The sequence below is a fragment of the Aethalodelphis obliquidens genome, unplaced genomic scaffold, assembly GCF_003676395.1.
Source record: "Aethalodelphis obliquidens isolate GAN/ISIS:26980383/991018 unplaced genomic scaffold, ASM367639v1 scaffold46, whole genome shotgun sequence".
Classification (NCBI taxonomy): Eukaryota; Metazoa; Chordata; class Mammalia; order Artiodactyla; family Delphinidae; genus Aethalodelphis; species Aethalodelphis obliquidens.
Genome location: NW_020837990.1, coordinates 15,432,640 through 15,444,403, shown reverse-complemented (window position 1 = coordinate 15,444,403; position 11,764 = coordinate 15,432,640). Strand labels below are relative to the sequence as shown.

The 11,764-nt window shown below is 42.6% G+C and overlaps 1 protein-coding gene across 2 annotated transcripts in view; it reads left to right on the top strand.

Annotated features, from left to right (window-relative positions):
- The first annotated feature begins 325 nt into the window (after positions 1-325).
- Positions 326-11,764, top strand: part of DDX10 (DEAD-box helicase 10) — a 296,714-nt gene continuing 285,275 nt past the window's right edge. The window contains exons 1-3 of one of the 2 annotated variants that reach the window (XM_027082372.1): positions 326-597; positions 8,505-8,565; positions 10,778-10,908. In XM_027082372.1, the coding sequence (XP_026938173.1) occupies positions 412-597; positions 8,505-8,565; positions 10,778-10,908 (378 nt within the window). In that variant the 5' untranslated portion in view covers positions 326-411. The remainder of the gene's footprint in view (positions 598-8,504; positions 8,566-10,777; positions 10,909-11,764) is intronic. The other variant, XM_027082373.1, reaches the window with a different exon arrangement.

The following is an 11,764-nucleotide window of genomic DNA, read 5'->3' as shown; positions in this document are numbered from 1 at the left end:
GGTAGCGCCCGGTTCGCGAAGGAAAACCCAGAGCAAAGTTACGGCCTTTAAGTATTAAGTTGTACGACCTCACCATAGTAACAGCAACCAGCACGCATGCGTGTATTTAAAGCGCCGGCGTGCTTTAGGAACCACTCAGCCCCGCCCTCTTCCTCAGATTGCCCGGTTTCCGTTTCCCCCGAGCCTGCTCCGCTCCGCTCTGTGGATTCCGAGTCGCCAATCACCGCCCACTTTTTTCTAGCTGTGAACACCGCGCATGCCCACGTTTCGAAAGCCCGGGGGCGGGCTTGTGGTTTCGCGTATGCGTAGTCGTCCTCTTTCCCCACGCTGGTTCCTCGTCGTCTTAGTGCCGTAAGTCCTCCTGGCCTGATCTCGTGTTTGGGCACCGTGTGCGCTGTCGCCACCGCCGCGATGGGTAAAACTTCCGCCTCTCAGGGTCCAGGAGCTCGGCCCGACCCAGTGCGGAGCTTCAATCGTTGGAAGAAGAAACACAGCCACAAGCAGAGCCAAAAAAAACAGTTGAGGAAGCAGCTGAAGAAGCCCGAGTGGCAGGTCGAGCGCGAGGTTATCAGCCGCCTCATGCAGAACTTTGAGAAGGTGAGGCCGGCGCCGGGGAGGGGGCGCGGGCCGGCTGCGGGGCTACATGTCCCTGCCGCGCTGGGCTGCACAGACGAGGGGGCCGACCTGTCACTGGTACCCTGCCTGGGGAGCAAGCCGTTAGTTCCGGAGAAGGGAGTGGGGTGAGAGGTGCCACCCGGGGCCCTGTTGAGGCCACAGGTGGGCTGCTGGGTGCCACAACCCAGGCCTCCTGACCGTCCAGGCCGCTCTTCTGCTCACCACACTTGTCTTGATAAAATGATGGAAATGCAGTGGTACTTAAGCATAGGGAGATTAATTGCTATAATAGGTATTAGAAATATTCATAAAAATAATACTAACAACAGTAATGGTAAATAATGACACATTTTAAGCCACTCACCATGTGCTTCCCATTAATTATTTGACTTGATCTGAGGCATTGGGTCTTATTTCCATTTTACAGATGAGAACATTGAGGCTCCAAGAGGGTAAGAAACTTGTCTGGAACCTAGACTCATGTCTTTCTGATTCCAAAGCCTTTGCTTTTAATCGTTATGCTAGTCTTGCATCTCTCATCACCATCCTTCCTATGCTTATTTTTTCTACTTGTTTCATGTCCCCATCCAATAATTGCTATAGAAAAGCTGGACTCATGGTCTGTTTCTGGTACCTGCCATCCCACAATGTAGCTGATGTTCCCAGATGAATGTAGTAGTTATCCTGTAGTTATCATTTTCTTTTTTCTTTTTTTTTAATTTTTTGCTTTATGCGGGCCTCTCACTGTTGAGGCCTCTCCCATTGCGGAGCACAGGCCCCGGCTGCGCAGGCTCAGCGGCCATGGCTCACGGGCCTAGCCGCTCCGCGGCATGTGGGATCTTCCCGGACCGGGGCACGAACCCGTGTCCCCTGCATCGGCAGGCGGACTCTCAACCACTGCGCCACCAGGGAAGCCCCTGTAGTTATCATTTTGACTTCTAGATCTCTTCCCAGCTCACGCTTCTTGGGGCTGCCACTACCCCTTCTTTTCCTTCCTCCTAAATTCCACGTCTGTTGGCCTTCACCCACCTCACGTAGCCTTTCAGTGATTGCCCCCTTCTAGTGCAGTGTTATCGGGGATTTAACATATGGAATATATCTGGAATTAAAGTCATCATGTGTCATGCTGGTATAGCTTTTCTTTAAACAACTATTAGATCAAAAGTAAGGTTAGATGGAGCTTAGAGTTTGTTTTGGGCTTTTAAGTTTAGATGATGATTTGATTCTGGCTTTTGGTTGCCCGATGAGTGACTTTGGGCAAGTTACTTTGCTTCTCTTGTCTTTAAAAGGCATAATAATATCTACCTTATAAGTTATGGGCAGTTAGTAAGAATGCATGTAAAGTATTCTGCACAATGCCTGACGCATAAATATTCCATATATAACCTGTTATATTATTACTGCTGCTGTATACACAGCACCTCAAGAAGCCACTGTAAGGTAAATTACTGTCAGATTGCATTTTGGGCCCTTCTTCATCTGACTGGAATTACTTCAGGAGGAGAGCCTCATCCCTTGCTTCTTCTCACTCTGTTCTCTTCTCTTGTGTAATCCCAAGGTTTATTCTTGTGACTCTTCCTTCTTGCATTCTACCCAGAGCTCTTCTGAGTTCATATCCTTTTTTTTTTTTTCTGACTGTGCTGGATGTCTTTATTTGTGTCATAGGATACCTTAAATGCTGCAGATCTAAAACTGAGTTCATTATCTTTTTCTTCTAAATTCACAATCCTGTGTATTATTTCCGTATTGCCACCATGGCAAATTACCACAAATTTGTTGTCTAAAAACAACAGGAATTTGTTCTCTTACAGTTCTGGAAGCCAGAAGTCTGAAATCAATTTCACTGGGCTGAAATCAAGGTGTCAGTGGGGACACACTCCCTCTAGAGGCTCTAGGGGAAATTCTGTTTCTTGCTGCTTCTAGCTTCTGGTGGACGTATTCATTGGCCTGTGGCTGCATTACTCCAGTCTCTGCCTCCATGGACACACTGACTTCTCCTGTTCTATGTCAAATCTACCTGTATCCTTTTTTTGTAAGGGTACTTTTGATCACATTTAGGGTTTACTCAAATAATTGAGGATAATCTCCCCATCTCAAGATCGTTAGTTACTGTGCAAAGTCTCTTTCGTCATGTAAGATAATATCCACAGTTCCGGAGATTAGGATATGGGCATATTTGGGGACCATTATTTAAGCTACCCCATCCTAGCCCCACCACTTAAGCAGACTGATGAGCTAGAAACCTAGGAGTAATCCTAGAGGCCTCCGTCTTACCACTCTTGCATTCAGTTAGTCACAGTGGTGATTAACTCTGCTTCTTAAATTTCTCAAATGCTTCTCCATCGCCAGTGCTATGCCTTAGTTCAGGCTCCATCATCTCTTGCCTGGGTTACTACAGTAGCTATTGCTTGTGACATGGGTCAGCAGACTTTTCCTGTAAAGGACAGGACAGTAAATGGTTTTAGCTTTGCAGGTTGTAAGGGTGGAACTACTCAACTCTGCCATTGTAACACAAAAGCTTGCCATGGAAATACTTAAATGGGCATAGCAAAACTTCAGTTACTAAAACAGGTGGTGGGATTTGTCCCTTAGGCCTTACTGCCTTCTAATCTGTCCTCCATATTTGCTAGAATGTTTATTTCCAAGATGAGATCCAATTGTTTTACTCCTGATTAAAACCCTTCCTTGGCTCACAGTTATTTTCAGGAAAGTGGTCAAACACTTCAATGTGTCAGCGTGTTCTAGTCCAGTGAAAGAGTAAGTTATTTGTGGTCAGGCAGACCTGGTTTAAATCTCACTCAGTTCAGGTGTTGACTCGCCAAATTTCTTTATGTCCCTGTGTCTCAGTTTCTTTATTCAACAGAGATTATTACCCAGAGTGTTGTAAGGCTAAAATGAGGTGATGTATATAAACCAAGTGGTATGTGGTAGGCACACATGAAAGAACAACCTGCACTTTTGTGAATTGGCCATGCTCCTTGATGCTTCTTGTCCTGGTACTTGATGTTTCCACTGCTTGCAGTGAGCAGTCCCATTTCCCCAACCCTAGGGACACCTACTCATCCTCCAAGATTTACCTCCAGCTTCTCTTCCTGACCTCCCCAGGTAGGGTTAGGGCTGCTGTGTGTCCGTAGCATTTTGTATATGCCTTTATTATAGCAGTCATCAGCAGGCTGTGATGACTGGCTTTAACTTCTTTGTCAACTCTACCACTAGGTCATTGATGATATACCTGCTTTGCTCTCCCCAAAGATGGGTCCCACAGTGCTTGTCCTTGAGAAGACCTTTAGTGTTTAGATGTTTGGTGCACACTGACCTTTTCCAGGTGGCTTTATTCTGCTCGGTAACGTGGGTCCGTTCTTTTTGGTCTCTTGTTTTAATAATAATTATTAACATTTATCAAGCTTTTATACATGCTGATTTGCCATATTCTCACAACAAACAACCCTATGAGATAGTCCCCATTATATAAGTGAGGAAACTTTAAGACACAGTAAGGCTAAATAATTTGCACTACATTAAACAGGAAGTGAAAATGCTATTGATAGTAAGGGGAAAAGTTCTAATCCAGCGGGTATAGGTCTGATGCCAGGGCTCCAGACCACCATGCTTTACTGTGTTGCACAAATGTTTAAATCCCAATCTTTTCACTAAGTTGAAGGAACATTTTTTTTCCTGCTAAGTATTGTTCTGTTTTTTTTTTTAAGTTTTAGAAATATTTTCTTAAGAAATAAATGCAGTATGGAATCAGTTGCCATGGCTAGCAATACTAGAATACAACCAGAGAAGATTGTATGTAAAAAGGGGCAGACCCTACCATATGGCTCTCAGATGGTAGAATTTGTGCATAGAAGTTTTATTACAGTGGACAGTACACAGGTGGTTCTCAGTAGCCTCACTGGTGAAATACTGAACAATTTGATTCAGAGACATTTTGGAACATTTTGACAGGTTGTTGTTGAGGCTTAGGTAAAAATCGGTGGAAAAAAAATACCTGTCTGTATCTCAAGGGAGGTGGGATGGGGTTGATACATTTTGACAGATGTAATGCTAGTAAATATGTGCAGTGCTCTGGAGTTAGAGGATGGTGTAATTGGGGAAAAAGGTTGAGTTATTCTGTGCAGAGCCCTTTCTGGCCAGATGACTTAGAGAAAGGTTTTTCCTCTGGGCACGCTACCCTTCTTCCTGGTGGTTGCAGCCTCAGGCCTGGCTGGTGGCGCTGAAAGTGGGCTGGATTTCAGCTCCCACACCTCAGCCTTACCAGATGCCTTTGGGTAGGACATGAACTGTACAGCAGTTTGTGGTAGCCATGAGTGGAGCCAGTTCTTGAATGTGTTCTCCAGGTGGAAAAGATTGGCAAGGACATTGTAGGTGGAGGGAGCAACAAGAGGAGATACAAAAAGATGTGAAAATACATGGTGTTCTTTGAGGGGGACATACTCCTTGGAGTGTGTGTGATATGTGTTCCAAAATTGGCTTCAGATGAGGTTGAAGAAGAGGATTGAAAGTAGACTGAATGGCTTTGGAGGCTGTAGTAGGTAGAATAATGACCTCCTAAAGACGTCAGCATCCTAAGTTACATGGCAAGGGGTAATTCAGGTTGCTAATCAGCTGACTTTAAAATATGTTGGTTGATCTGGATTATCCAAGTGGACCCAGTGTAATCATCCAAGGGCCCTTAAGTGTGGAGGAGGGAGGCAGAAGAGTCAGTGTCAGAGCACTGTGAAGTGAGAGACTTGACTGTCCATGCTGGCTGGCTTTGAAGATGGGAGGGGGCCATAAGCCAAGGAATGTGGGCAGCCTCTAGAAGCTGGAAAAAGCAAGGAAATGGATTCTCTCCTAAAGTTACCCAAAAGAATGCAGCCCTGCCAACTCCTTGATTTTAGTTGAGTAAGACTGGTTTTGGACTTCTGACTTCCAGAATTGTAAGTAATAAATTTATATTGGTTTAAGCCACTGTTCTTGGTAATTTGTTACAGCAACAGTAGGAAACTTATATAGAGGCTGTCTTTAAAAGCTTTATCTAGAAGCAATGGTGAGTTTCAGGGGACAATTAGAGAATATATCCAAACTGTAAAGGGTCTGGAGGCTAGACTGTTGGTATAGTCTAGATCTTGGGTCCTCTGAGAGGCAGATGCCAAGATGGGGTTAAGTGAATTGGAATTTATTGGGGGAAAGTGTCTGTAAAGGTAAAGGAGAGGGAACAGGAATAGGGAGGGAAAGGAAAGAGGACAGGAGGAGGGGGTAGGAGGCGCGTAGGCTGCAACACTGTTTTCAGAAAGCTGACAGGATGTCCTCAAACCAAAGTTGCGCATAGAGGAATCCCCTGTCCTGCGGGAATGGGTACTGCTGCTGTGCTTGGTCATTGACTGGGTGCAGGCCAGGCAGGCATGGCTTTTTCAGTGGTGGCTCTAGAGCGGTGACAGCTGGCATTTATCAGTCAGCTCTCTTCCCGAAGTGGGAACTCTGGGTGGCTTATTTCTAAGGCCACTGTGTAGGGTGTGTGTTCTAGAGGGGCTGATGGAGAGCTGGGGATTGAAGCTTATGGAGAAATGTTGAACTAGTTGTTTAGTAATGGTTTTCACTTGCTGAATGACTCAAGCTCTCCTCACCTAGGATTCATTTAGATTTTTTATTGTAATCAGCTATGCTATATAGGAACTCTGCTTTCTAATCTGATTTTGTTTTTTCCTTAATCAGAATTTGGTCTGGTGTAATTTGAAGTAGATTGCTTTTCTTCTCTTGATTGCAATAGGTGGAGCATTTTAGGAAGTTTTAAATACTTTTTCCTCTCTGCTTCGGGATGTAAAAGCATCATTCACATTTGTGAAAAAAAGACAGTTGGAAGAAGTATAAGAGAGTGGTTAAGTAATATCCACCCTGTTCTCCTTTCCTCTGCCCCCTCTAACTTTTCCACCAATGCTGGGACGTTCTTAATAAGTACCGTCACTGAAAGATCTGTTCTTTGATTTCAGAAGAATGATGATACAGATTTTTAGAGGTTTTGATTGATAGAGGTGTTATGATTTTTCTAAGAGTGATTTTTTTTCTAAGAAAAGAAAAGGATGAAGGGAAGGGGAAAGAGAGTTTTATTTTTTTTGTAGGAACCATAGCCATCTTCTGCTGTGGCTTCCTAGTGTTCCTTGGACTATAATTGACAGTCTTCTAGAACATGGTTGGCAGAATTTTTCTGTGAATATTAAGATAGTGAATATTAAGTTTTGTGGGCCAGATGGTCTCTGGCACAACTACATAGACAGTATGTAAATGAATGGTTGTAGTTGTGAATATTAAGATAGTGAATATAAGTTTTGTGGGCCATATGGTCTCTGGCACAACTACATAGACAGTATGTAAATGAATGGTTGTAGTTGTGCTCCAGTAAAACTGTATTTACAAAAACAGGGAAGAAAAGATTGGGCTTGTGGGCCATAGTCTGCTGACCCTTGTTCTAGAAATCAGTGGAGTAAAAAATGTCCTTTTTGTTTCTTTGGTGACCTCTTTCTAAGTGTATAGTGTGCAGTTTTATGTTGTAATGGTTGGTAGAGTACTGGAATAGTTTGTTTCTTCCAGACTTTCCCTTTAGGAGGTTGATAGACTTTAGAAAGATATGCAGCCCTTTGTCTGAGTAGCCCACTTTGCCTGTGGGCTGTATCTATGATGGGGATTAAAGAGTGTGTTGCCCGTCTAGCTCCTGTAAGCATTCTACTTGCTGTGAAAACAGATTTTTAGCTGATAATACCACAAGTGCAGGGTGGACCGCATCTGATTTTATTGTCTGGTTTGGGAGATTACTTACCTCCTAATTTAGGTTCCTTGATAGGACAGGATATTATTTGAATAAAATTTTCTCCTTCTACTGTTCGTACACTGATTCTGCCTCCTCTCCAGTGTTATCTGGAATGAGTTGTAGGGATTAAGGCAATGTTTTAATAATTATGTTTTCATCATTTGAGGCCAGAGAATAACCCTGTCTGGACTACATTAAGAATCTATAGACTGAAATGAAATACAAGCTGTCATCCCTTTACTGCCTGGAGTGTAATTTTAATAAATGAACCTTACAAATGCAGCTTTCCCCTTTTGTGAATCATGAATAATTTGGCAGCACATTCCCAGGTCTGAGTAGTTCCTACTTTCAGCATCTATGATAAAATAATTCTCCTGAGCATCCGAAATGAAATTCAGAAAATTGGGTTTATGCTAATGAAGAACATCAGTGATGAACATTTAGGTAATGTAAAGTTAAAGGGCAAAATGTTACTTTTTGTGACTTCAGATCATGACAGAGACACTTTCCCTGGTTATTGTTAAATAATACCCCTCCTCCAGTATACCCCCAAACGAGTAGTTGTCAGGTTGCGTTTGAAAGGTTTGTGCTAGCAAGATATATTTCTGCACCTAACTTCAAGTTAGTCTCCAAAGTGTGTAAAGAGAAGTTTTCTCATCGTGGTCTGTGGTTTATAGTCATTTTGCCCTTGACTTCCTAGACTGATATTCTTTGAAGGATGGGATGAAGGGAAATTTTCTTCCTAAAATTGATGTGATGATGACTTATTGTATTGTTAACATTTTAGAGGTGTTCGAAGATATTGAAGGTAGGTGTGTGTGTGTGTGTGTGTGTGTGTGTGTTGAGTGAATGAAGTTTTTTTTTTTAACCAGTTGAAATGGTTACAGAGTTATATTTTTGATGATAGCTTCTTCAAGGCATATTTCTTTTCAGAAGGAATGATAGTTTTTATTTAGAAGTGATGATTGAATTCAATACCGCAGTACCAAGGATGCGCTAGGCAGCACAATGTAGACAAAAATTAGTTTTGTTGTAAAATAAATGAATTATGCAGTATGTTATTTTGCCTTATCTCACATAGTCCCCTTTTACTTTTCAGATAAATGTAAATGAAATTACAAGATTTTCAGATTTCCCCTTGTCCAAAAAAACACTGAAAGGTAGGTTCATGGTGATCTTGGGACATATTGTTGGATTTCTTGATGCTTTTTTTAAATGGAAAAATGTTTAGAGAAAGTTTAACCTGAAAAAAGTCTTATTTTGTTGGACTTAATGAAATTTAAAAGCTTTTGCACAGCAAAGGAAACTATAAACAAGACGAAAAGACAACCCTCAGAATGGGAGAAAATATCTGAAAATGAATCAACGGACAAAGGATTAATCTCCAAAATATATAAACAGCTCAGGCAGCTCAATATTAAAAAAACAAACAACCCAGTCAAAATATGGGCAGAAAACCTAAATAGACATTTCTCCAAAGAAGACATACAGATGGCCAAGGGGCACATGAAAAGCTGCTCAACATCACTAATTATTAGAGAAGTGCAAATCAAAACTACAGTGAGGTATCACTTCACACCGGTTAGAATGGGCATCATCAGAAAATCTACAAACAACAAATGTGAGAGGGTGTGGAGAAAAGGGAACCCTCTTTCACTGTTGGTGGAATGTAAATTGATACAGCCACTATAGAGAACAGTATGGAGGTTCTCTAAAAAACTCAAAATGGAATTACCATATGACCTAGCAGTACCACTACTGGGCACATACCCAGAGAAAACCATAATTCAAAAAGACACATGCAGGGGCTTCCCTGGTGGCGCAGTGGTTGAGAGTCTGCCTGCCGATGCAGGGGACACGGGTTCGTGCCCCGGTCCAGGAAGATCCCACATGCCGTGGAGCGGCTAGGCCCGTGAGCCATGGCCGCTGAGCCTGCGTGTCCGGAGCCTGTGCTCTGCAACGGGAGAGGCCACAACAGTGAGAGGCCCACTTACCGCAACAACAAAAAAAAAAAGGGACACATGCACCCCAGTGTTCATTGCAGCACTATTTACAATAGCCAGGTCATGGAAACAACCTGAATGCCCATTGACAGACGAACGGATAAAGGTATGGTTCATATATACAATGGTATATTACTCAGCCATAAAAAGGAAAGAAAGTGGGTCATTGGTAGAGACGTGGATGGACCTAGAGACTGTCATACAGAGTGAAGTAAGTCAGAAAGAGAAAAACAAATATCATATATTAACACATATATGTGGAACCTAGAAAAATGGTACAGACGAACCAGTTTGCAAGGCAGAAATAGAGACACAGATGTAGAGAACAAACGTATGGACACCAAGCGGGGGAAAGCGGGGGGTGGTGGTGGTGGGATGAATTGGGAGATTGGGATTGACATATATACACTAATATGTATCACATAGATAACTAATAAGAACATGCGGGCTTCTCTGGTGGTGCAGTGGTTGAGGGTCCGCCTGCGGATGCAGGGGACACAGGTTCGTGCCCTGGTCCAGGAGGATCCCACGTGCCGTGGAGTGGCTGGGCCCGTGAACCATGGCCGCTGAGCCTGCGTGTCCGGAGCCTGTGCTCCACAACGGGAGAGGCCACAACAGTGAGAGGCCCGTGTACTGCAAAACAAAAACTAAAACAAAAAAAATCATGCTATATAAAAAAATAAAATTAAAAAAAAATCTTATTTTGATATCATGAAAACCTATAACAAGAAACAATATTAATTTATTTAAGCTTTACCAATTTGTCATTCTCATTCTTTCTGGACTGGTTAAAAAACAGTAGTAAAAAACCAAGGTGCCAGGGCCTCTGAATAATTAAAATGTTTAAAATAAGCAAGAGAATAAACAAAAATGTGTCACCTTTTGTATTGATTTGCTAGTGCCACCAGAACAAAATAACACAGACTAGGTGGCTTAAACAACAGAAATTTATTTTCTCATTGTTCTGGAGGTCAGAAGTCTAAGATCAAGGTGCTGGCAGGGGTGGTTTCCTCTGAGGGCCATGATGGAAGGATATGTTCCAGGCCTCTCTCCTTGGCTTACAGATGGTTGCCCTCTGCTGCCTCTCAAAGTAGTTGTCCCTCTGTATACTCACACCCTAGTGGTTTTTGTGTCCAAATTTTCCCTTATAAAGACATCAGTCAGATTGGATTTGGGCCCACCCTAATGGACTCATTTTAACTTAATCACCTCTTTAATCACCTGTGTCTGAATACAGTCACATTCTAAGTACTGGGAGTTAGGGGTTCAACATATGAATTCTGCGATTGAGGGGGTGCCCAATTCAGCCCATAGTACTGTTCTACAGGGATGCTCTAAAGTGTCATTTTCTTCCTGTCCATACTGGCAGGTTTGCAAGAAGCGCAGTACCGTTTGGTAACTGAGATACAGAAGCAGACCATTGGGTTGGCATTGCGAGGTAAAGATGTCCTTGGAGCTGCCAAAACTGGATCTGGCAAGACTTTGGCTTTCCTTGTTCCAGTAAGTAGTTTTTTCATGTTGGGTCAGATCCTTTGTTATATGATTTTAAAACATTCTGTGCCTAGATAGAAATAACTATGTGAAGAGTTGTTTCATGTTGGGTTTCCCTGGCTAGAATGCAAGCTTTATCAGACTGGTGCCACATCTGTCTTGTTCTCTACTGTATCCCCCATGTCCTAGCACAGCACCTTGCACATGATGGGCACTCAATAACTTACTGAATGAATGAATTATCGTGTGCCGACAAGCCTGAATTCCTGAAGGATGTGGGGGTGGCAGGTTCCAGGGTGGCGGGCTCTCTGCAATGAGCCTGGTGGCATGGCAGGGAAGGCTGTTTCTGTACTCACCCTTGCAAACCTGCCAATCGCATTTATACTTGCCACCTGTTTAGGATAAAGCTAAAATTGCTCACTTTAAGGAAATTGGGTCATTCATTGAGAATTTTCCAGGACATTGATATCTATCTTTTATAGCAGTAGAACAATAGAGCCTCTTAGGAATTCACTTATATCTGTTATGCAGTTGGTCTCGTAATTTTTAATTCCTGCTAAATAATCAGCTCAGAAAAATCACATTTGATTTTTTGTTCCAAGTGTTAAAAAAACATTTTTCTCTTAAATTCTATTTTTTATAACAACATCTTTCTACAACTAGAAAATTCAGTCACTGTATAACTACGGCAGTTACACAGAGTTTATTTTAATGTGGTTTCTGTTCAGAAAATGGTGACAAATATTTTTCTGAAATCTGTTTTAATGGACTGTGGGCTATATAGACCTTTCACTGATTGTCATCTCATGGCATGTCTCTGGTAGCATCTGCACTGCCATGGGGCTTCTTTTCCTCTATGATTGGG